The 26844-nt window shown below is 37.4% G+C and overlaps 1 protein-coding gene across 1 annotated transcript in view; it reads right to left on the minus strand.

Annotated features, from left to right (window-relative positions):
* The window catches only part of FREM2 (FRAS1 related extracellular matrix 2), a 136192-nt gene that overhangs the window by 42359 nt on the left and 66989 nt on the right, over window positions 1-26844 (minus strand). Inside the window, exons 3-6 of the mRNA XM_086612625.1 lie at window positions 15797-15943; window positions 13278-13508; window positions 11040-11165; window positions 9911-10162 (exon numbers count right to left, since the gene is read on the minus strand). Coding sequence (XP_086468751.1) covers window positions 9911-10162; window positions 11040-11165; window positions 13278-13508; window positions 15797-15943 — 756 coding nt within the window. The remainder of the gene's footprint in view (window positions 1-9910; window positions 10163-11039; window positions 11166-13277; window positions 13509-15796; window positions 15944-26844) is intronic.

Below are 26844 nucleotides of genomic sequence, written 5' to 3' on the forward strand. Positions count from 1 at the left end.
CACCACAAAATCATAACAGCTCATTCTATGAATGTTTTCTTTATAATACCTTGTAACATCATCCATTTAAATCATGATCCTGATCTCTAAGATCCTAAAGCCCAAAGTCAGAGTGATGACAATTATGTTTTCTGCCCAGCTGAGATTTCCACTGTTTGGCAAGCAGTACTAGTAAGGCTTTTGAATGATAGACAAGCATTTTGTAGTTTGGTAATGAGAGCTGACAGGAAGATGGCGAGGAAATTGTGGAGACTTAATGGCAAAGACAGAATTCCTGGACCTTCCATAGACGTAAATGCATGCTGAAAATGGGTGAGCTCCTTATACAATGAAAGCCACTAGACTTTGAGAAAAAGGATATATAATGTTCTAAAGATCAAAATAAATGAAAACTGTCCATTTGCTGAGAGTAATTTTCCGTAGAATGACAGAATGACTTGGGTCAGAAGGGACCTTTAAAGATAATAAATATGTTCCTGCCATAGGAACATATTTCACTAGATCAGGTTAAGCAAAGCACCATCCAACCTGACCTTGAACGCTTCCAATCATGGGGCATCTGTAATTTCTCTGGGCAACCTGTTCCAGTGTCTCATCAATCTCATCATAAAAATTTTATTCCTTTTGATCAATCTAAATATATCCTTTTTTGGTTTAAAACCATTGCCCCTTGTCCTGTCACTGCAGGCCTTGGTGAAAAGTCTCTCTCTGTCTTTCTTATAAGCCCCCTTCATGTATTAAAAGGTTGCAATAAGGTGTCCCTGGAACCTCCTCTTCTCCAGGCTGAACAACCATACTCTCCTGGCCTGTCTTCATAAGAGAGGTGTTCCATTCCTCTGATTATTTTTGTGACCCTCCTCTGGACCCACTCCAACAGATCCTTGTCTTTCTTGTGCTGAGGACCCCAGAGCTGGATGCAGTACTTCAGGATCTCACAAGATCAGAGTAGAGGAGGAGAATCATTCTCCTCAACCTGCTGGCCACTCTTCTTTTTATGCAGCTGGCTTTCTGGGCTGCAAGCGCACATTGCTGGCTCATGCCCAATTTTTCATCCACCAATATCTCCAAGTCCTTTTGTGCAGTGGAGGACACCATTCATCCCCCAGTCTGTACTGATATGGAGGATTGCCCCAACATGGGTGCAGGACCTTGCACTTGGCCTTGTTGAACTTCATGAGGTTCACGCTGACCCACTACTGAAGCCTGACAAGGTTCCTCTGGATGGCATCCCTTTCCTCAAGCCTATCAACTGTACCACTCAGCTTGGTGTCACCTGAAAACTTGCTAAGGGTGCACTAAGTCCCACTGTCTATGTCATTGACGAAGATTAGTATTGGTACCCTTAAGGAACACCACTCATTAGTGGTTTCTGTTCGGACATTGAAACACTGAATGTAACTATTGAGATGTGGCCACCCAGCTGATTTCGTATTCATCTAACAGTCCATCCATCAAACTGATCTCTCTCCAATTTAGAGGTAAGAATGTTGGGGGGGCCGTGTCAAAGGCCATGAAGAAGTCTAGGTAGACGACTTCTGTAGCACTTCCTTTGTCCATTGATGCAGTCACTCCATCACAGAAGGCCACTAGATTGGTGAGGCACGATTTGCCCTTGGTGAAGCCATGTTGGCTGCCTCTAATAACTTCCCTGTCTTCCATATGTTTCTACATATCTTCCAGAAGGATCCGTTCCATGATCTTACCAGGCATAGGAGTGAGACTGTTAGATTCATTTTAACCATATGAATTATATATCTGAATCTTATCAAAGTAGCCAATGTGTTTGGTTTCACTGAAGAACAAATAAAGAAGATGGGAGGCACTAGTATTATAACTATCATTACTGCAAATGGTGCATAGAAAAGGAATAGCATGAAATGTAAAAGACTTTGTTTTCCTGGTGGCTGTTGGTATTTGTATATCATTTCCAGCGCAGCTTGTATCACACTTTTTAAAGAAAATTATGATCATATCCATTCTTGTGGATAGTTATTAAAGCTGTTCTTCTACCTATATGTATATACAGACTTTTCTGGATTGGAGACATCTTGACCACATCACAAGACAGGCTAAGAAAGACACTGCCTCAATCCCAACTTTAGATTTTTGCACTTTTATTATTCAGTCACAATGCTAGTTACGTTGAGTTTGCTTAACTGTCAGAAACAATTTCTTACAGGCATTTCTGCCTACATACAATGAGAACCTATTTAGCCCACTGAGGTCTGAGAAGAAAAATATGCAAGAGAATTTCCGTGCTCCCTTTACAGGAGATAAAGTTGAGGATTGGAGTTAGTAGAGTAGATAGAATAGAAATGAAAACAGAACAACAGCCAGACTTATCAGACCACAAAGCAGAGCTTTTCAGAAAATGTCAGAAAATATGCTCTGCTGTATGTTAAAAGTTGTTGAATTCTCTCTTTTGGACTTCTGATTCCATTCGTGCTGGAGAGAAAAGAGTTGCCTGACAGACAGTAATGTGAGATAATAACTGAGTTAATATTTTGATGATTTACACATTCAAAAGGAGAATCAATGTCATTAAAGCCCAATGGTTACTCTGTTCAGTATCCTTTGGGTCTTCAAATACTGATGACCAAAGTCTCAGTATAAGGAGCTTCAGAGGAAGCAAGGTGATCTGAAGAAACCTTAGGAAAACTGAATGCACCAAGATGTTCTATACAACTTGATTATCCAAATCTTAAATACAGAAAGCACTCACTAGGTCAATAAATTCACTCCCTACATTCATAAGCAACCAAGAACAAATGATTAATTTAGAATGGTTTGCTTGGCATTCGTTAAATTTTCAAACAGTCTATAATAAATATAAGATCTGTACTATAAAGAATAAAGCCATGATATAATATGCTACAGGAAGACAGGATAGAGAAAGATTATTAATGTACTCTTGAGTGAACTGTCATGAAACAATGATCCATTAGGCTCTGGAAAACAACATCAGTACATGTAAGAACACCATCTCATTTAACTCATTGTAGATTTAACCGAACATATGGATTTTCTACAGTTCATATAATTTTGTATCTTCTGCTTATCAACTACTTTGTGTGCTTTGAGTACAAAACTCAAAAGCTGTTTTCTGTATTTCAACACTCTCCTAGAAATACTACTATAATTCACTTAGAACTGTAATAATTCATATGTAAGCTAACCATTTAAGAACTTGCAGTAGTGAAAGCTTAGAGATATGCAGCTCCACCAGCCGAGTACTCTATCATAAAGGAGCCATCTGAAATAGGTGTGACAAAGTACTGTCTGGAGGTCATGATCTGTCCTTATCTATTAAAGGAGCCTAGATCCTAAAATCAGACTATATACCTAGTTATTAAGCAGCTGAGTGAAAATGAGATTAATCTAACATTTGTAGATCATATATATATATAATGTGTGAGCGTGTACCTGCATACACACACATATAATAAACTGTCAGTAACAGATAATGCTACAAAAGCAAATCATAAATATGCCTGGTTGCCTTTATAGAATGTCCTACTGTAAGATATGATATTAATGTATTTGTGTGATAGACAGCAACAAGGGACTTTCCAAAATCTTTAAGGCTATCATCATAAATTTAAAATTTTTCACTCTTTTGAACTGGTGATAATAAGAAACTGTAAGTAAAGAAAACTGGGAGTATAACGTGTGTCATAAATTGGCTGTCTTCCACTTTTCCCCTTGATTAGTTGCCAGTCTGGCTACCTGCCACAGACTGGGGAAAAGGGAGGAGTCACATGGAGATTTTACCTAATGAGAGGACAAAAGATGTTAAAACCTGCACAGAAGTGCCAGAGACATCAGACCCACAGGCACTGTAAAAACAGAAAAGGGAGAAAGTAGTCAAAGATGGCTGTACAGAGAAAAAAAAGAACTACTAGGTTGTTATTTTAGTCATCTCCTAATCATCAGAATGGTGAGGATAGTGAAGGATAGTTCGCCAAATTACGACACCAGTACATAATATAACACTAGGCATGCTCTGTCTACAGTGTTCAGGTTTTAACTAAAATTGGATAAATACGCTGGCAGATATTAACTACCAAGATCAACCAAACACTCATTCAGTTTAAGGTTATGACACACCTGTGGTTGAAAAGAAAAAGACACATTGGATTGCGGGCCTCAGAAGCCAGTGGAAATAAGAAGATTGCAGGTAGCCTTGTGAGATAAGGATGTCCCTCTGACAAACCATACTACTAATAGAATATTTAATTATCATCAGCTGGAAATTTGGCTCAGTACACACTGAAAGTCAGTTGATACTGTTTGCCTATTGGGACACTTACGCAAAGCATATGTTTATAACATAGCACTGCAGAGCTCACTCTTTGCCTCTTTTCAGGCTATTCATAGTAAACGTCAATATGGCCGAGCAAGTTGGACAAGTGCTAGTGGTTATTGATTTCCAGAACATGGACTAAGGATTTCCAAAGTTTAATTAACTGTAGGGGGGGTGACAGCAAGTGTTTTAAAGAAATGTCCAGAAGACTACATAAATAATCTGTTGTGTTTGACCTTTAACGTTGGCTTTCTGCATTATCATACCATCATCCCGTTTATTCAGCTGCAAAATATTCCAAGATAGTGCTATCCTCTATCATGTGGATGATATGAGTGATTGATTCTGCTGAGTAGGTATAAAGAAAATGGTAAGTGAACCTCCAACATAAATCTTAGTCCTTTGCTTTCCCAGCCTTGATGTAGAAACCTCAAGAAGAAGTCTGAAGGGCTGCTTGCCCATCTACTGTGAATGAAGTGGAACAAATGTATTTAATGTACTTCCTGCTGTGAACAGCATGAGGCTTCAACAATTCCACTAAGGCAAGATAACTGTTTGTTAGCTGTCTGTAAGGCTGTGTGCTCTCATGGCAACACTAAATACAGTAGCATGGAATTAAAATCACATGGGAAGGCAGCCACTGGCAAAAAACTTGAAGCAAACAAAATAATTGTAAGCATTTTCTTCTTAGCTGCAAACTTCCAGCTCCGCTTTCAGCACACCTCTTCTCTTCTGGTTTCCGAAGGTGATTACAAAGCAAGAGTTTAAAGTTTGCTCACAATACAAAACAGAGTAAGTAAGAAAGAGTACAAATCAGCAGCCCGATGATGGGAACATTTGACTATGGAGAGCAGAGCTTTGACTGCAAGCCTTGTTGCAAGGACTAGGGCATTTTGTATCAGACTTGTTGCACACAACATGGCAACGCTGTTGGTCACAGAACCAAATTACAAGCTCATCATTACCAGATGAATACTAACAAAGAGTTTGATCTAATTTTTTCTCTATGTATGTGAAACGATTTCAGAGTCACAGCTTCAGCTGGAAAAACAGAGCATTTCCAGGCTGATCTTGCTTAGTTGCTAAGTGCCTGGGGATTAAGGCATTTCCACAGAAGACTGGGGTCTGAGTCGTTTCAGAGTCTGAGACTAAACTCCAGGACTTTTCTCTCCAAGGGGAATGAAAAGTGCACAGTAACCTTATCTTCCTTTTCCTAGATGCATAGTATTGACGTAAAGTGCCTCCTCCAAATGAGGTTTATGCTGAACTCTGTGGTCTCCATGCAGGATAGGTATGTCCTGATCCAATCAACTCACCTCAAATTCTTCAGGGATTTCTGTTCATCCTCCAGATCCTTGAGAGGCATGAAGACAAATAGTTCAGCTCATCAATTCTGGCTAGGTTTAGTAACACAAGTTCACATTTGTAGGGAAAATGTTTGATTTTTTGTTGGTTTTTATTTATTTATTTATTTTATCTTGAATATCTAAATACCTATTGAAACACTCTTCACAATTAATTTTTTTTTAGATTTCAACCAGATTCTTTTAGCTTTTCTTTACAAATCATAATTATTTTATGAAGCAGGAATAGCTATGTATCTCTTTGTTGTTTAATGGCATTTCATAGTAGGAGCTGTTTTAACACAAAATTAGAATGAATTCCTGCCCAGTAGTGCTTATGACTTTGGGATGAATGGCAAATAAAATTTCTAAGGGTAAGGTTTATACGTACTGTAAGAAATCAAGGCATTCAGATGCACAAGATACAGATGGTGATTGATCTCAACGGTTTAGATGCTTCTCCTAGAATGTGATGGTTCCTGGGAGTACATCTCTTTTTCACTAACTATAGAAGGATCTTGGCATAACCTGCTTGAATGAGATGTCTAAATGTATACATGACTAATATCAAGTGAGATTACTGCCACCCCAACAGTGGATGATATGCACAGGTCTTTCCATTGCAGGTTTTTCTTCCAGTGGTTCATGGTTAGTTAACTATTACCTCTGACTCAAACAGTTCCGTGGTTTTAGTTTTCAGTGCTTAGACTGTAGAGAAACATGTAACACGGAATCCAAGATCACCATGCACAACTTACTTTGCATTAACTTAATCTTTCCTCTTTTCTCTTCGTCTCCAACTACAGGACCTATGAGGAAAAGTCCCTTCCAAGGTAAGAAATGTCCCAACAGCGGCAGCACCTTTAAAATTACCTTCCTCAATCGATAAATACCTGTGCATGTTCTACATACTATGATTTTTTTTTTCGCAGATTTTGCTTTGGCAGCACTGCACAACTGTATAATCCCCAATTAAAGTATTCGGTTGCCAGGAATTTCTTTAATATACTCTGGTTCACTAGAAAATTGAGCACACCTCTTCTACTTTTTGTTTCTCGTCATGATTGTATAGCAACTCAGCTATTTTAGTTAGACCCCAAGGGGCCTTCTCTAGAAATAAAAGAAGAAAAGACTTTGATTATAGGTACTAAAGGTGAATGTTTCCTAATTAACTTGCATTGAATGCCAGAGGAGATAAGGTAATGTTGCTAGTGCTGACTTGACTTCCATAGGAAGGATCTCGTGTAGTATTATTAAACTTTGACCTTTGCTGTTTGTATCTTTTGACCTGAAGAAGTCAATGTATAATGTTAATGCAGTCACAGTACTTGGAGAAATCAGAACTGTGACATTTGTCCAAAGAAACTTTGTTAAGTAGAAGATCCATTTAAACAAACAATGACAAAAATATATCAGTAGATGTGAAGCAGAGACTGGACTATAGAATTTAGTATGATAACATTATTATAGCTCATAGACTATTATACATGTGCTAAAGTTTTTATACACCTCTATCTTAGGCATTTTCTGAATTTTTATTGTTAAAAGCTAAAGGAAATGCTTTTTCAATTCACATAGCATACTGTTTTAACTTATTAAAATTAATTGTGTGCACTGCAAACAATAATAACCAACACTGCTTAAAATCCTCTTCTTATGCAGAATTTCAGTTGTGACTTCCAGGGTGTTAAATTGCTCACCCATTACATAAATATGTGTGTATATTCACAATCAGAAATAAGCATATACATACATGTGCATGTATGTGAACACATAAATAGGGTAAAATTTATAATTTATCTACTCTATAGTTTGTACTCTGCTTTGTATAGAACAGGTAACACAGCAGATGTCAGATGAAGCAAAATACATGTAGACTTTTCTGTTACTATGCAGTTTGTGCAAACTGCAAACAAGGCTGTGGTAGAAAATTTTACTGGTAAGTGAATTGTCAGTAAGTTTTTGAAGGCTCTGGATTTTTTTGTGGGAGTACATTCACTGATATAGAAAGCAAAAAAATAAATCTGTCACACTATTTCAAATATGGCATATGCAACATTTTGGGTAAGACAAGTGGATGTTCATAAAGAACAATCCAAATCCACCCTTCAAAGTCCCCTTATTTTTCAATATCCAAAATATTGTTTACTTTTACCAACAAATGTAGATGTTTCATTTGTTACATAATTAAAATGTTTTACTTGAATTTCCCAAACACTTCTCCATGTCAGCTTTTGTAATAAATCCCATAAGATTATTCATATTTTTAAAATAATTTCTGTATAAAAGCTTGTAGCAAAGCTACATATTTATTCTCATATTATTTATATATTATATATACTATATATTATATAATTATATATAATATATAATATATAATTATATAACATAATATTATATATTATTATATATTTATATATTATTTATATATTTATTCTCATAAATATTTACATATTTATTCTCATAAATACTTCTCATATTTTCTAATGGAAGTGTTACAATAAAGGAGATTTGTTGTTAACTTCCCTAATATCTTGTGGGAGTTTCATAAACCGTCAATGTCTATATTGTGTTGAGATTGATTAACTGTCATAATTTCTTATTCAAAGTCACTCTAGATGACTTTTAAAATGACTGTATAAGCCTATGAATGACAATAACATTTTAGATGCTAAAAGAAGCATATAAAAGTGTTCCCTCCCAGGCACTGAAGTTCCCACTGAAGTTAGATACTCTAATATCAGCTCATCTCTATTTTTCATAATATCTTGGAGAAACATTCTCCCTACCCTAAACTTTCCGTATACATTTCAAGCAGTCAGAACATCTTCAAAGCTGGGTAAAAAGCTTATTCATGGAAATAAATTTTTATAGCTACTACTTCAATATTCTGTGCTTTGCTATCTGCAAACATAATGTTCATGAATTCATCGAATTAATTCAAAAAATCAAACTGTTGCAAAAAACCTACAGAAATAAACCTGTATTTGCTATCACAGCAAAGTCTGACAAACATATTTCTGTTTCAGCTTGTATTTGATAGATGATCTATTGCTTTATAAGAAGTGTTATTTAAACCATCATATGCATTAATGTTACATGGTTACTCAAATGCTTCACAGAGAAAAGTCACCTCTGTCACAGGATTACACGTGAGAAATTTCAGGCAGATTGAGTATTTACGATGCAATTAGATGGGTGTCAACTTCCTGCTTTTAAGAGCTGTCTTCTATATCCTTAACTAGGAAGAAATCACTATGCTGATAATAACTGTCTATCTTAGCATCAGACTTTCAAAGAGTACTGTACTATCTAATTCCCCACATTAGTCTTTAGGAAATACGACAGTGTCACAATAGATGGTTTATGGCCTCACAGACGGGACTAAAAAGGCTTATCAGTATTCCTTTCACAGAATTTACAGTTCATGTGTCAGCCTCCAAACTTCACACATAAATGAGGGCAATTGTACCAGGAAACCTTTTTGCTACCACTCCTTGAGAATTGCCAGACCAATGCTAGGGACACTGAAAGAGAGGCTTGAGGCTGCTATAATATTCACATGTATTTTCCAAAGCAGCTGATGATACAGTGTGTTATTCTACTCTTCTTTAGTCACAGACATCTCTCTAATCACCACCAGAAATGTCCCTTTCAGTGCAATATATCAAGGCTACTGACCATTTGAACAAAGGATATTATTCTGTTAGCACTTCCTTACAAAAGGGATTTCTAAAGCAACATTACTGTCTTTTGATTATTTGCTTTATTGAAATGTCATAGGAAGCATACATGGATACTTCTAGGCAAGAATTTAAATGTAGCATCAGATCAGAAGGAATCTAGCTTGCCTTTTAGCAGCTGCTAGATGGCTTCTGGTACATGAGGACCTCTAATATGGCCTTTTGGAGCATAACTCAATAGGTCTGAAGGCTTAGTGGACACAATCTCAGAATCACACGTATAAGGGTGCCCATGCAGGGTGACATTTTGGACTACACCTTGTTACTGTGATAGAATGGAAAGGTGCATCTCCTCACTCCCAATTTGATAATGTGATTTTCTCAAACCATAAAATATCAATACTTAACTCTTTAAAAACACACATAGCTTTCTATTTTCACATCTCAAGGTGGAAGCAGCATGTGTTTTAACCACCAGGAAGAACTGCAAAAATCCAACTTGTACATACTGATTTCAGTGTGATGCTACCTGCAGTTTCCGTCCCGCACTGGGAATATCACTTTCTTATATGATGTCTTACCATCATCCTTGTCAGGTACAATGGTAATTCGAGTGCTTGGGAATTCTGCACCAATTCTTCCACCCATCGGCATGCTCAGCAAAACATCAAAGGTCTCAGCCTCTTCATATAAGGAATCGTCTATGATGACTATCCGACACATCTTTTCTCGTTCGTCTTTGTCAAAACGTAGAATGCTGTTGTGATCCTCAGGCCTGGATATGTAGTCAGAGTAAGAAAGTACAGAGGTTGGGGCAGTGCCAGATGCTGTTCCTATGGCACAAAAGGAAAACAGTCACTATACATACCATGGTTTTAATGATCCCCTCACAGAGGATGAATTTTATTTTCATTATCTTTTAATTTCTATTTACTTTTAGGTAATAAGATGGGCTGAAATCTCTAGCCAGACCACATTTCTGAGGTCCCTGGACAAACTACTTCTGCTGTATGATGCAATGCAAGCACATGGCTCCTCAAATTCATTCACGTTTTTTCAGTCATAAGAAATATTTTAGTCTGTCACAAGAGACAAAGGAGACCTTGTGAGGACTACATATGAACTCCTTTACTATATTTTATCAGTTGAAGATATCAATGGACTGGAAATTAACTGTAAACAGATAGATTTTGGTGAAAACAAATTATTTTTATCCCAAATCACCTCACCAAAAATATGGCTTCATCTCTTCAGATGAAAAATAATAATAAAAGCACAGGTGTGGAGACCTCATGGTCAGTTTGGATATAATCAATAGGAGACTGACAGAGGAAAAAGAAGGATGACAATTAAGCAATATTATTTTATTCCATATTTTTCAAGACACAAACAAGTAAAGCATGGTACTGCAGTGCTTCCAGTTCTGATCACTTTCAGATATATGAGGCTGCATATAAAAATCTTGCATAAAGAACACAGATCCTCTTCACTTCCTAACATGAAAATTTTTCTGCTGTATTCAATAATACTCCAAGACAGATTGCAAAGATGAATTAATTTCCAGTTGAGACTAAAGATATTTGGATGAAAAAGTAATAAAAAGAGTTATAAACAATTTTATTACCCAATAGATGGAACAATTATTTTTGCTTTTCTGTCTCTTTTCCATTTTTGTCTTTTTTTTTTTTTTTCTATAGTAGATTCTGTTACCTTGCTGTGTGTAGCAGATAACCATCAGTTCCTGGCTCACATCTCCACTTCTTCTGATTGGAATAAATAATTCACCAACATCTTCTTCAATAGTATAAGTGGACTGAGGAATAAAAACAGTTGATTCTGCAAAGAACAGACGTATTTGTTTATGTAGATTTATGGCCTCATAAAGTCACCTGTAGAATAGCTAGGAGCATTTTAGCATATTCCAAAGTGCAACAAATGACTTGTATTTATCAGAAATGGTGCTAAATTTTAAGAAAAACCTGGAGGGTGAGAGAAGTAGAGTTTCTTAGTATTTCAGAAATGGAAAATAAAATCAGATCAATAGGTCTGAATTCACAAGTCCTTACTAAGCAGTCTCTAACGCGACTAATTTACTTACCTAGTGTTACTGGTGCAAGACAGTGTTTGGACAATTTGTCCACAAGGTCTATATCTTTACTATTTCCATAGTATTTCATGATTAAGTGTTAATCACAGAAGTATCAATAGCACAGCTCACACAGAGGCAGTGGCTCTGTAAAGCCATTCTTTAACTTACTGCATCAAGATAACCATGAAAATCATTTGACATTATAGATGCAAGATTGAGCTCTTGCTATCTTAACTCTGACTTGGAGATTTGATCTGAGTTGGCTACACGTCTACACTCCAGTTTTACTCAAAGGAGACCTAGCCAATACAGTCAGTGGAGCCTCAAGAGCAACCTCGTCCTACAATGTATCAGATCAAAGCATGTCAGATCTGTTTTTCAGGGAAAAAAACCACTAAAGTCTATTTTAAACCCCTTAATTATTTTATACTCATATAAACAGATTGCTGAGTTTTATGCTGTTACTGGGATTCAAGATAAATTTTGTTCTTGTTCCCTCAAAACCAAAAAGTGGTTATGCATATAATTACAAAGTACCTTTGCAGTTTTATTAATATAACTGCAACCCAAACAGAATATAATTCTGTATAATATCAAATCAAGTGGTATTAGCTGACTGCACAAAGCAAATTTTTTCATTATTTCAGAGTACTTTGCCAAACAATGTTTTGAAAATTGTCATGTGACTTCTTAGCAAATATGCTCCAGGTTTTATTTCTCCAACTGGAAAATACTGCTAGCATGACTTGAATTCAAAAGTCTGGCTTAAAAATGCTGTAATTCAGGTTTGATAAGATCTAGACACCTTCACTATTCCAGCAAGTCAAATCCCTACTTTTTTGTTTTAGTTTTATCTTAATATAAGAAATAGGAAAAACTATGATTGGCATTAAGACGACTCAGACGATTATGTTGAGTTGTACTACCTCACTGATCACAGAAAAGACAGATTTAACATGTTTTCAAGTAATTTCTCTGCCTCATATATACTGCTTTTCAAGTTTAGCACTATTTTTTCAGTGATTAAATATGGATGACAGATAACTTCTAGTTTAACTTGCATGTGTAACTAGGAACTAAGAAACCTCTGACAGTTTTCCTGCCCAGTCCTCCTCAAATGTTAATTAGGGAAGACTATATAAAACAAGCTGTTACAATCATCCAATACTCGAAAGATTCCTTAAGGACAGTTTTTTGTGACCATGGCCCATGGGTTCAAGTGTCTGGATGCAGCTGAAAAGCAAAGCACCAGAGCACATTCTACTTTTTTTACTTTTTTTTTTTTTTAAATCAGCTTCTTTCATCATTTACATTTAATGTTAATTTTGTTTGTTCTTGACACAGCTCGTGCTATATTTGGTCTAATGAACTTTACCCTTACAGAGTTTTTCAGCTTGATATTAAGGCCTAAATGATGCAACTAGTCTGCTCCAAGACCCAAACTTGTTGGGATCGACCAGCCTAGACTTTCCTATACCATCCTCTCCCATATGTATTATCATGGCAAAGTAAGTCAAGTCAGTCTTCAGCCTCCTGTGCAGATACACTCTGTTTGTAAACACATTGAACCGAAAACCTATTATACCTAAAATGAAAACAAAACTAAACAAAACAAAAAAAATAGAAATAATATATCACAGGAAAAATGCAGCTATTTCATCAAAGCATGCTACCTCAGCTACACATTCATAAATCACTTGGAGTAACAGGACAAATGTCTACCCAGTGCCCGAATCTATCTTCAGAAATATTCTGAGGAAAGGTAAGCTTTAATATCCGCTGTTACTCATAGCATTTGCCCTGCAGTTATCTTTTGGTATGTGCACATATTCGCAGTACAGTTCTGGAAAAGTTCTTACCATCTCCTGGGTCAACAATTTCCACTGTGGATACATCAGGAAATCCCAGAACTGCCATGACAGGCTCAGAAAGAACAATTTGAAAGGACTCAGACTGTTCATGTTCACCATCACTCAAAATCCGTACTCGCCATGTAGCTAAGGTTTGGCCAGGATTAAACTGCACCTGCTTCTGGGCTTTTCCTCTGAAGTCTTTATCTTTCTTGGCAGTACCATCTTTGGTGCTAATACCTGCCAAAATCAGAAATTCAGGTCATTAAACACATCACTTGTAACTTTTCTCTTGCTATGTCATCTTTAAAAAAAGAAGTTTTAGAAAAATATACTTTTCACAACTTGAGAGTGTTCAAGCCAACTCTGTTACTCTCGATCAATTTTATATTGGTGTCATACATAGAGGTAGAAGCACATCAATTAATATTATGAAAGGTAGTTTGGACAGAATTAGCCAAAGCAAAACTAATTACTACGTTCTCAGAGATCACAGTCAAGTTCCCATTTCTGCATAATTCAACCGCGGATGCCCAAAAGGGCCATTTTTTTTCCCCCTTTAACATTCTGGGTTCTTTTCTGTTCCAGAATATCTAAATAATATGCAGCCTGAAACCCAGAAAAATATTTATTTCTCTTAGAAAAAATAAAAACACACCTGGAAATGTCAACACACAAGCAGAAAGCTAAGAAAAACATAAAGACACAAAGGGGTAAAACATGCGGGATAAGGATGAAAGAAGGTGTAAAATCTGAACCATTGTGGTTGCTCTCACTGCAACAAGTTTTTTTTTTTTAAAAAAAATCCTATTATTTCAGTGTTTGCATAATGACAATCATTAAACTCAAGTCAAATTAAAACTGCAAAGCTAAGGGATAAAACTCAATATAGCTCATCCCACCAAGACAATACAGACATTACAGCCTCAGACCCAGGCTGCTCTAAAATGGCTTTTCATTGGCGTTTCCCTCCCAGTTTAAGGCTATCTGACAGGCCCTCATGGAAATTTGACAGTCCTTCAGAACTAACTCCAACTCATGCATTTGGCCTCTATTTCAACCCCACAGTACCACTCAAGTCTTAAAGATCTTTCTATGGTTTTCAGAAAAAAACTTAAAACTTTTCTTTCTCTGCCTATTTATTCCTAATGTATTGTTTAATGTATTAAAACGTATCACCTTTCCCTACAAACCTTGCCTTTCTTGCTTCCTGCTTGTGCCTTCTCGTAAATCACAGCCAGTACTTCACTTAACTTCCATAACCCTTCAGCCCCTTTGGCACTGCACATGGACCAGAAAGGCCAATAAGCACCTTAACCAATTTCTTTCATGTTCTTTCCAGCTCTATAATTCCATTTTACAGGATTAAGGCAGTCAGAGGTAAGTTATTCGAACTGCTTTTGTTGGATTTTGAGTTAGCTCAATTCAGAAACTGAACTTGAATCCATAGGTAGAAAATTTTGTAAACACTCTATTTAAAGAATCAGAAGTCAAACCAGTACCTGTTAATCAGTACCAGTAATTAATTTAAACCATACATCTTTAACTTTGTATTTCATTCTTTTTTTCTTTTACTTTATTTAAAAGAAATATCTTATCAAAGTCAGTTCACTGTTCAAAACAGAGCCTTTTAAATTAGACTCGGTTAGCCAGTGTCTATATCCCTTAAATCTCATGCCAAAATAGGTGTCCTAACCACATCTCAATACCTGAAATTCAGATTCTTATTCAGAAAGAGACTTTAACAGAAACTTGATTTCTAAGAATGAGCTTGTGCTCCATGCCAAGTAAATGCTTACACATATCTGCAAAAACAGCTTTAAATTGAGTGCCTTTCCTAAGCACTGTAAGCTCACCATAGGTTTTGACATGAAATTGTATAAGGATAATGTTCCCTGGTCCAAATGCATCACTAGGAAGAGAATGGGAACAGATCCATAAGCTAGAGATAGGTGTGAGGTTGCAGAATGTGATAATACAATCTTTTTTCACCTTTTCACTCCCCAGAAGCAAACGACTTTCAACACCTCCTGTATCAGCCTCACTTGACTGCCAACACTGATGGAAGAAAATGAGCCTAATGCTCGTAGCTGCTAATCAAACCAGGTCACAATAGCCTTTCTGGAAAATGATGTATGTTTATTGTTGTCTTTCCAATTGCTACAACTATATTTTCTCATTACAGGAAAAATAAAATATGGACAGGAATTGTATTCTGTGAAACAAATACAACTGTGGTATCAATCAAATATGACAAAGAATGACTGAGTCTTGGGTCATTAAGTCAAAAATTAATTGCAGAAGACCAAAAAAAAAAAAAAAAAGCAGCTAGAATTTCATCATATAACTAAAGCAATCATATACTTAGCATAACAAAAGATACTTGCTTTAATATATAAAATATGCCTTTGAATTTAGCTTGCTTACTATCAATCAACAGCAAAAGCATATGGCTGTACCAATACATTTTACCAACTAGCTGGACAGTGATGTATAGAAGTAATTGATAAGGCTAAAATTGAACTTACTTATAAAAGAGGTTTCTCCCAGATAACCTCTCCGTTTAAGAACAACATCAAGATATTTGGAGTCTTCATTTACTAAATAATACTCCTTTTCTAAGGAGATCCATGCCCAGTTTAAACGAAAATGTTGATTCTTCAGCTTATTGCCTCCTGCAAAACAAAATGATAAAGATGTATTTGTTAATTTTTCTTTTTTGTTCAATACTTCTTTTTCTTTTGAGGTTAATGTAACTTGTATCCCGGGTAAAATATGCATCTTAGCTGGATATCACAAGCCAAAAGTTTTGAAGATTTCAAACTAAAAAATAACAAGTAAAGAACTCAACCATGATACACTTGGTACATATAGGAATAAATTTTATCTTGGATACAAACTAACTACCTTCATTCCAGGCTATGCTAATTTTATTCTTTATCAAGGGAAAAAGAACAAGAATTAATCAAAATATATTTAGGATGCCTTTTTTAGAAATTATGAAAATTGTGGATAATCTAAGTTTCTGCAGAACTCTATTGGTATTTCTAAATAACACACAACATAGGACATCATACAGAACTTCCTCCATATGATCAGACTGCCAGAAGCACTGGAAGATCCTTATTATCCTGAGAGACTGGAGATGATACCTACCATTTTTTAGACTGCATTTTCCCATTAACCTTCTTCTAAAACTCAATATTTTATTCACTAAATCTAACAATTTCTGCTCTTGTTGATTTTTAATTTATGCATCAGCACTGTTTGATTTTAGGAATGGCTTTCACATTTTACTACGAAATGGTTTCAACAAGATTAAGTATCCCTGACACATGCCACAGTTTATAGCTATGCTGATGCCGTCCTAAGCTTACATGATTATAACTGTTGGGTTAAATATGATTGCAAGTGTCACCTAAGGAGATTTAGAGAGATACAAATGCTTATTGGAATTCTCTGAAACTATTTTGCAATGACCTATCTTCATGATATGACAAATGCCCCCAACTGAGAAAGCTGGTGGGATGTTGAGATATTGAGAGCAGCCCCAAGGATCTGATCTGATCAAGGTGGTCCTGCTCTGGCAGGGGGATTGGACTAGATGATCCTTTGAGGTCCCTTTCAATCCCTGACATTCTGTGATTCTGTGATTCTGTGTGAAGGAGAACTCCTACAAGAAAGCTGGACAGGGACATTTTACAAGGATGTGAAGTGACAGAACAAGAGTCAATGGCTTCAAACTGAAAGAGGGTAGATACAGATTAGATATAAGGAAGAAATTTTTTACAGAGGGTGGTGAAACACTGGAATATATTGTCCAGAGGAGTTGTGGACGCCCCATCCCTGGAAGTGTTCGAGGACAGGTTTGATGAGGCTTTGAGCAACCTAGTCTAGTGGAAGGTGTCTCTGCCCATGGCATGGGAGTTGGAATTAGATGATCTTTAAAGTCCCTTCCAACCCAAACCATTCTATGATTCTATGATTCTATGATTCTATGATTCCATGATTCTATGATTCTATTCTATGTGTTTTGAGAGTCAGTTTTCAACAGATCAAACGATGTCCTTGCAGTTCTTTTTACACAGGCACAACTGTAGCAACACACTCCTGGTGAAGAAAGCAGACTCAGGAGATCCTTTCCAAGCTCTCTACTACAGCAGCAGCACAACAGCTTCCCGCAGTCTCACTGAACATGGACGGTTTCTGTGACAACAATTGTGAACTGAAAGCTCAGGACAGCAAGCATTACACTCAGCTAGGGAAACTGGACAGTTAACATGGACCAAGCTGGCAGCTGTTGATGTTGACAGCACTGTCCTTAAGTCGAAGACTGTATTTCCTCTTACAATAATCAGAAGAAGGACGTCCCCATCAAACAAAAATGTCCATACGTTTACCAGCAGAAGTAGGCTCCCTTTTTTTAAGCCAAAGCAATGCAGGAATACAGGAAGCATCCCTCAAAGTTTTGGATGGGATGATATGAAAGCCATTTAACTCTGGAGGCAAAACACTAAGCACCAGCCTAAAATCTGAGCGTGTCTCAGCCTAATTTCTGGTTCCCAGCAGGAATGAAGCTGTGTGTCTACAACTAATGGGATTTGTACAACTGTAAAAGAGCAGGAAGTGTTTATTGAAATGGCAAGCTTCATGGAGTTTTTTTTAGTCTAAAAAAGCAATCCAGAAACAGAAACAACAAATGCAAACAGCTGGCACTCTAAGGTCCAGTTAAAAACGCAGCTTTTTTTCAGTTGCAAAGGTAATAGCTGAAAAAGCTTAGCACTCGTTTCAATGACTATAAACCAAGTATTTGTACAACAGACTGAATATCTCAAAATAGATTAACACATTTCTGATAAAATATAGCATAGCTTTACTTTCTCATGTACAATTTACCTCCATCTGTTCACTGATTTTCCACAGTAAAAAGGCATTTCTTGTCAGTGTAGAGATTCTGGATGCCACAAAAAAAAGGGCATGACAAATCGAGTTCTGTATATCATCCCATTGGATGTGTTTGTTATTACTCAGAAGAATCCTCTAATTTCCACAGCAAGAATAAAATAACCTGTTCAGTTCACTGCAGGCAAATGTTCATTCAGCAACTGTCTTCTGGGAACAGTGGCTTGTGTGAGAGGCTGTAGTCTGATTTCCTTCCCACAAGGTGCTGCTAAAGAACAACGTTTGCCCAGGTAACAACTGTCTGAAATGTGCAAGGAATTCCCTTTAGAAATTAACACTTCTGTACACAAGGCAGTGAATAACGTGATTTCTCCGAACAGCAGAGAAACATATGTAAGTATTTCAGTTCACTCATGGCTTAACTACTGGAGGAAGAGTCAAATGGAAGTTGGTTTTCCCCTTCCAGTTTCTTCCATTCTACTCCTTGATAAACCAGGTGGCCCTTTCGTATGTTTCCACTCTGCCTCAAAGATAAGGCTCTATATTTCTTTATAGAAAAAAATGACAGCCATGCCTGCGTGATCTCACATAAAGGCAACAGTACTGTGCAAACAAAAAGAAGGAAATGGTTACTGGAGTATCACACTGCACTCCTTGCCCTTCTTTCTGCTCTTCTGATCCGTATTGTTACCGTCAAAGGGGAAGGCTAGAAACACACATATCAAAAACTGTAAGGAGTACCACAAGAAAACCAGTAACTACAGTGTTAGCTATACCAGCACTTACATTAGGTTAGCCATATGTTATGTCTTCCCATTAGTTTCTTGGGACAAATACAACAGAATCTAGTGAGAAAATCTAGTGAGAAAGGCCATTTGTGTGCCACCCCTGAACACACTGCTCAATTTAAACATAATTTGACAGACAGAAAAGTTTCTAAGATATAAAAGGAATGAAATTTTGCCGTCAATTAGATGAGGGAGAACCTATTAGTATCACTATTAAGAAAAAATACTGCTGCATGAGCTTACTAGAAAGGAGAGCATCAGACATTGGAAACGCCCCAGCGAAAGAAAAAGCTTTTAGGAGAGTTTGTATCTTTTTAGACAGAAGAGATTCCAGACAGGAGATGAAAAGCAATAGGAAATCCAGCATCATATGTTCTACCATCCAAAGAACTAGTAGTTTAAATGTGTTGTGGACACAGGCACACAATCTACACCTTACTTATACACAGGTCTCTTCCCTTTCATCTCTAGTGTCTCAAATAGTTTGATCCTTGTCGTGGTTTTAGGCTGATCCAGCAACTAAAACTCACACAATCTCTCCTTCTCCAGTAAAGTGGAGAGGAGAAAAATATAATAAAGGGACTGAGGGTTGAGACAAGAACAGAGGGAGCACCCACCAACCACGGTCCCGGGCAAAACAGACTCAGATTTCTTAAAAGCAAAACAATTTATCGACGGTTACTTAAAAGGACAAAGGGAAACAAAACCGGTTACGTGAGAGGATAAAAAGAAACAAAGCCAGATCTTAAAACCGACACCTTCCTTCTCCCCCCCGCCCTTTCCTTTTCCTCCCAGCTCTACCTCCTCCCCCCAGCAGCACAGGGGGCAGGGACTGGGGGAGTGCAGTTCAGTTCATTTCGTGCTGTTACTGCTGCTTCTTTCTTAAAGGAGGAGGAGTCCTTACACCCTTTTCCCCTGCTCCAGTGGATCCCCTACTCACGAGGAAAAATCCACAAACTTCTCCAGCGTGAGTCCAGCCCACTGGAAACAATCCTTCTCCATCGGATTGCCCCAGTGTGGGCTTTACCACAGTCTCGGATTCTTAGGGAGTTGTAGTCACTCGCTCCGGCATGGGTCATCACACAGACTCCAGATGCCTCTCTGCCTTGTTGTGCGTCGAACACGACCATCCTCAGGCTCAGGCATCTCCTCTCCACGGGCTGCGAGTGGGTCTCTACTCCACCGAGGCCATCCTCGTTGCAAGGGGGCCGCCTGTCATCTCGCCACCAGCTGCAGGGGAAACTCAGCTCCAGCACACCTCCTCCCGCTCCATCCTCACTGACCTGCTGTCGATGCAGCTGTTTATCTCAGATCTCAGTCCTCTCTGGGTGAACTCAGCCCAGTGGGCACCCCCAGAGTGGGGTGCTCCCCGAGTTCCCCAGCCGGCTCTGCTGCCACCATCCTCCGTGGGCGGCGCCGGCCCAACGCAGGCAGCCGGCCGGCCGGGAGCCAGGGAGCGGGGGCAGTGCCCTCCTCCCTTCTCTCCTCACTCCTGGGCAAAGCACCTTTTCCGATTCCTTTGTCCTGACTTAAATAGAGCAATTCGCAGAGGCACTGATTGGCTCAATCCCGAGGGGGATGGGAGTCCGATCTGGTGGCCAGAACCAAGTCTAACCTGGTTCCAAAACCAGGGAGGTCACAGGGAACAAAGCCCCTCTCCTGCCACCAGAACCCCCACCCCCCCACACTTCAAACCATGACAATCCTGAATCTGACCCATATTTGCACAAAATTACTGACCATATTAAAATCACTATACAAGAGAAAAAATCACAGCTGTTAAAAAGGAACAGTCATATGGAGAAATTTCAGTAGCCAACTACCAAACCAGCTCATTCTTGTCATTGATGCCATGGAAAAATATTGAAATATACTGAGTTAGAAATTTAATGAGAGGATGACATTCAGGAAGCAAAAAGCACAAGGCAGGCAACATGAAAGATTTAATATTGTCTTAATTGCAACTATTTCTTCCTTTCAGAAGTTTCCTTCTTTTTTTTTCTTCAAGTAAAAAAACCCAACCCAAAATAACAAACCACTACTTCAAAAGCATTATTTCTAGGGGGCTTTCAGCAAGCCTCCATTTCTACGAGGCCTACTTCTGCCCCTAAAATATATATTGTTCACCTTTTAGAAAGTGCAGTGCTAGAACTGTCAGATTTAGAATTTTAAAAAAAGAATATAGATATTTTAGATTTTGCTTCCTTCATTTTGTGCTTTTTGCGTTTAGAAGAAATGTTTCCTAAATTATACAAGCCGTTTCATGGTCCTATGTCACCCAAAGAATAAAATCAATGTTGTTGCTGTTATTACTATCATTATTATTGTTGTTATTATTACAGACCTCTGACACAATAGAGCAGGAAGCATACGATACATCTTATCTAACTTAAAGTATTTATTTTGGGGCTAGAAATCCTAAACTGTATTTATAGTCAAAACCAGGAAAGAGGCATTTTGTAAGGCTATGACTTATTTTAGGCACCTATTTTAGAATGAGATTAGCTGTGCCTCAAAATATGCAGAAATACATGCATTTTTTCTCAGCAGCTTTTGAAGATGCCTATGGTGATCGGTTAGGTTGTAGACGTTTTTATTATAGTCATCTAATGCTGGGTAAGATGAATTCCATCATGCCTGAACTAGATGAAATTTGGCCTTTTCTACAACATAGTAGAGCCAAGCACTGCACAAACAAAAGGTCTGTAAAGGATGTTAAGAGCATGGCTTTCAGAAATTATAAAATATCAGAAATAAAATCACACATGCCATTTTAATTTAGTTCCCTATTAAATTAATTATCTGTCCGACAAAAACATTTCTACAGGCAAATGAATTTTGCTTTGCTCACTAGCACTTCCTTTGAACTTAGTCAAACATTTAGCTGCTAGGCAAATAATTAAGGTACTATACCTCAGTGACAGTTTTGCTTTTGTTCCTCTCCCAGACAAGTGCTTGTAATACAAATACATCAGAAGTTTGGAGAGGCAAGCCATTACTAGAGTGCTTTTAAAACTAAACAAAAGGAAGGGGGCCATGTTACAATGAGGTAAATCCAAAGTAACTTTGCTTATGTATCAGTGAGACGTGGTTGGCAAGACATTGCTATAGTGATGTATGAAAATCTGTTCCTTGAATTTTGCTGGATTAAAGTGCAGCAGTGCTAAATCAGAAGATGCTAGACAAATGTGAGACATTCACAAGAAGTGAGATGGCAAGAGTTGTGAGACACAGTCGAAAACTTTGTAAGGAGCTAAAGCTAAGGATCTAGAGTAAGGTGGGTCACAAGGCGACTTCATGACTGTGACTTCATGACTGACTGAGGCTGCTGAAGACAATAGCCTCTGAAAAGGTTTGCCTGAATATGACGAGCCAAAGATGGATGTCACCTAGAATCAGTCTTTGTAGGAGTCCTGTCAGCAAACTGTTCACCTGTCAGAAAACAGTGATACATTATTTTTGCATAGGTCAAACCAGAAATTCCTAGAAAGATTCAAGTTTTCTGGAAACTCCAGTTTCAGTTACCTAACATGAACAAAAGAAGAGAGGAAAGAAGACTTGGTCAGTAAGTCAGTTAAAGGGAAAAACATTAAAATGAATATTCCCATTTAAGCATTTATCTTTCTAACCATGCTGCTCAGATATCTTTAAAAAGATATAAAACCTCCATGAGAAATACGGATTAGATTGTCAGAATTTTCTATTAGGATGAGAAGAGCTCAGAGAAAGAAAGAATCAGTTCCAGTTCTCTCCATAGATCACTGGGCTATGCCAAGACAGCATAAAATATATCTCTGTCATTAAATCGTGTCTCTTGAGCACTGGTGACCTGAAGGGCATTCCATAAGGAATGTCTGATTGTAGCTTTTCTGTCCCTAGGAGCTATCCCAGAACCCCAATTCAAAAACAAAAGCATACAACTACAACACAGTGTTCAGTCATTGACACAACAGAAATTGATGTATCTTGATACAGATACTGGCTTCCCTACATGGTATCCATGGCACAATCAGTCAGAGATGAATCAGCTAAAGAGTGCCTAACCTGTATAACCATAGCCACACAGACTCATTGTGTCCAGAAGATATAAGACTCTACAAACACAGCCGTCTGGTACTTGTAGAGCTTTATGGTGCAACATTTCTGCTTTCTTTAGTCATTAGGTGAGATTGTTTAATGGGAAAAAAGAATTAAGCACTAAGAAAGATGTGTTTCTTTAAAATTTTTACTATTTTCTAAACAGATTGCAAAGGGATCTTAACAAGGTGAACCAGAGCAACTGTGAAATATTAACAGCCCATCTACAGTTCCGGAATCATTGCATGGCATAATTAAAACCATAGCAAGACATCTTAACAAATCATGTTTCCTCCCTTTTCCTCCAGCTCTTTCCAGGTTCTGCTAGTGCTTGCTGATTTGTTTGCACGTCTGCAAGAGCTGCAGTCTTTCTTCTTTGGTTCCAAATATTTGACCCTACTGGATGCCCCATTCAGACAGGGTTACTGAAGTCGGTACTACTCTATCCTTCTCCCTGCTATGGATCTCCTCACTGCAGCAGGTGCAAGAAGCATTTGAAAAAGGAAACTCACTCCTGAACATGAGTTCAAGCTGCAGAGAAAACAAAGACACAGAGGCAAGAAAAGGGAATTGTCCATCTTTAGGCATCTGTTCCATTTTTTCATCCTCTGATTATCCTCCTTCTGTGTCAAGCCAACTTAGTTAATATATACCAGGATAACGTTACCTCGACAATTTTATTAGAAGTTAAATCTGATGTGAAATGCAGAAATCCTCGTCGCCAACGTCATGATTTCCTATTTAGCCATGAAGCCTTTTGTCAGCCTTAGTACTTCCCAAATTTTTTGATCCTCACACTATTTGCTAGACATTAGTCATGGTTTGTATAAAAATGTTTTCTGCCAGACTAGAGGGGGAACATATAATCTTAGGTGACTCTGCCAGTCAGAACAAATATAGAGAAGATATTACATGTTCAGCTCAAGACACACAGTTTCAACAACCCTGATTTCCCATACTGTGTCACAGTCCCAGTACGTTCTAGCTCCAGGTTAAAAGGCAAAGGTCTCAAGTAAATTTTTGTCTGCCAAACCATTAAAAAACCTCGACCTATAAAAGAGATAATAAATGTTCTTTATTCAATGCATTGGGGTAGCGCATCATATGCTATTCCCTCTGCTACGATCATCAGAAAAGGCATATCCTATACAACTACCTTAATTTCATACAGAAAAACTATTTGCAGAAGTGAAATACGTAAGTACACTCAGCACTTAAAATACACCATTAAATGTTTTGAATTTAACTTATCAATGCACAAGCTAACCTAATAATTTTATCCAATTAGAAAACTATTAAAATGCTTCACCTTTGTAAGTCTTTTTCAAATGTACTATAATGGACTCCAATCACTAAAATCACTTGCTGAACTCTGACTCTTCTGCACTCTTTCTGCCACTGTAACTCAATATATTTGCAGAACAACCAAAACCAACCCCCTAAACTAGCCCCTAGTGATTAGGGACTAAAACAATGCTTTCTCTGACTTCTCATGAGAAAACACACACTTCCCAGCATTATGGACTTGGCTTGCCTGGAGTGTAATTGCTGGTATCCAATGAACTGCAGACAGTTTCCATCTTTCAGTAGTTTCTGTAACTCTTTTTTGCTTCTGTTTTATGTCTACCCCCAAGAAACAAGTTGGAATGGTCTCATTTGCCAGGGCTCAGACTAAGCAAATGCTTGAAGTCACGTAGCAGAAAAAATAACTGAAGACTACTGTAGAGTTGCTTTGTTACAAAAAGAGAAGGGGAAGTGAGAGAAGAGACATGAATGTAAAGGCTAGCTAGTGCATATTAAATTTTGATCCTAGTAAAATTCAACTAAGCGTAACTAAGGATGTCTCCAAGCACAGCCCGGAGATTCACACTGGGTTAATTTGAGGATTTGCCAATTCCAGTCTATGCCCAGTTCTTCTGCAGGAGATTAACCAGATTCTGGTTAAGAGATTAACCAGAGTTTCATCTACAGAAACCGTGGAAGTAAAAATGTACTGGCTCTTCAGTCACTGTATTTCATAGCTTTAAGTCAATTTCAGTTTAAATCACGTCAGTACAAACTAGTTAACCAACAACCAGGACACCTTCACTCTATTGGCTGCACCAAAAGCATTTGAGCTTTCAAAGAAAAGACCAAAGCAGATAGAGAAACCCACTCGGAATGACCAAAAAAAACATGCTGGGGCATTGTGTGTGTTTTAAAGCCTTTCTAGATATCTAGTGGTTAGCTTTGTAACTGTTTTCAAGGGAATCAAAAAGATCCGATTGCTGTTTTGGAATTTTGTGCTCTAAACAAGGGACTAGCTCTGCAGGATGCTGAATGCTTCCTACTTCTACAGCTCCAATGGTGAATACATAAATAATTTAATGTATTGAGGGTACTACTGAAATGCTACTAACAGAAATGCTTAAGGACCTAGCTAAGTATGCTGCTGAATCATTGTTCATAACAGAAATGAAAAACATTGAGCTACCCTAAGAGTTCTTAGTAAGACTGAACAAAGTACAACTGGAGAAAAATTATTCAACTCATTCCTCTTCTTCCTCAAAATACCAATCCATACTAATCAAAGTTGTTCACAAAAAGACTAGCTTTGATTAATCTCTTTACTGAAAACATTGGCAGAAAATAAATGTTGATTTTTCATCTTTTTCTACAATCTGCCTGAAGTCTTTTACACATATATAACTTTTCATATTAATACTATAATAAATTTAAACTAATTTTAATATAAAACCTAAAATTCTAAACTTTCCATTTGATTTTTTAAGCCTATGCTCAATTATTCTGTAAAACTTTGTAAGAATTTTTGTCCTGATTAAAAATATCTCAAAATATTTTCACAGGTTAAGAAATTGTCTCATTGCTCCACTCAAAGACTTAGTAACTGTTCAATATTTACTGATGGGGAACAAATATAGAATGGGATTCACAGAATCACTTTAGCTAATACTTTGTCCTGACAATCACAGTCTAGAATTTGATTAATCTCATTTTAAAGTAGATATTTAAAGCATGTCAGATGCAGCCTTGATTTTCCTCTAATAGACCAAGAAGTTTATATGAAATTAAGGGTAGGCTACAAGTAAAACAATGACAGTTCATTAGACACAAAAACATACGTATATTAAACCGACATATTTATATATTAATATGCTCACAAAATAATGGATATATAATACTTGGTCTATGTATATACCTACAATACAATACTACAGAACGTTAAAATCTTGCAACATTTACAGTACAGCTGGACAAGTTACTATGATGACAATGACCAAAAGATCTGCTCTAAATCCCATCGATATATTCGATCATCATACAGTTTATGTGGAAAGATTTTTTTAGAAACTGAAGTGCCACAAGTATCTGTCGCATAAAAGCATATTTTCTAATTAATACAGGCCTGTTCTCATTACAAATCAGAACTGACAATATTTTCTTTCCAGAAATAGTTTGTCTCACTGAAAGTCAACAGGAGCAAGGCATTCAACACAGAATCCGCTCAACACAATTTATAATCAGAATCTACCCTCTGACCTGCATGCAACATTGGAAAAAAAACCCAAACAGATCGATATATAAGAATGATGAAAGTGAGCATATAAAAGGATCAGGATATACTACAAGTAATAACCTGAAGTTATGCTGAATGCCTTTTTGGCCAGTATTTGAGGTCAGTCACCTTCCAGCTGGTGTTTGGGGCAAATCTCTAAGAAACTCTGGGTGCAGCAAGCACATGCCAAATTTTGTACTGAATTTACAAGATGTCAAAAAATGAAGCAGAAGAAAGACTTTATTTTGCCCTG

This window comes from Tauraco erythrolophus, chromosome 1 (genome assembly GCF_009769465.1).
Source record: "Tauraco erythrolophus isolate bTauEry1 chromosome 1, bTauEry1.pri, whole genome shotgun sequence".
Lineage (NCBI taxonomy): Eukaryota > Metazoa > Chordata > Aves > Musophagiformes > Musophagidae > Tauraco > Tauraco erythrolophus.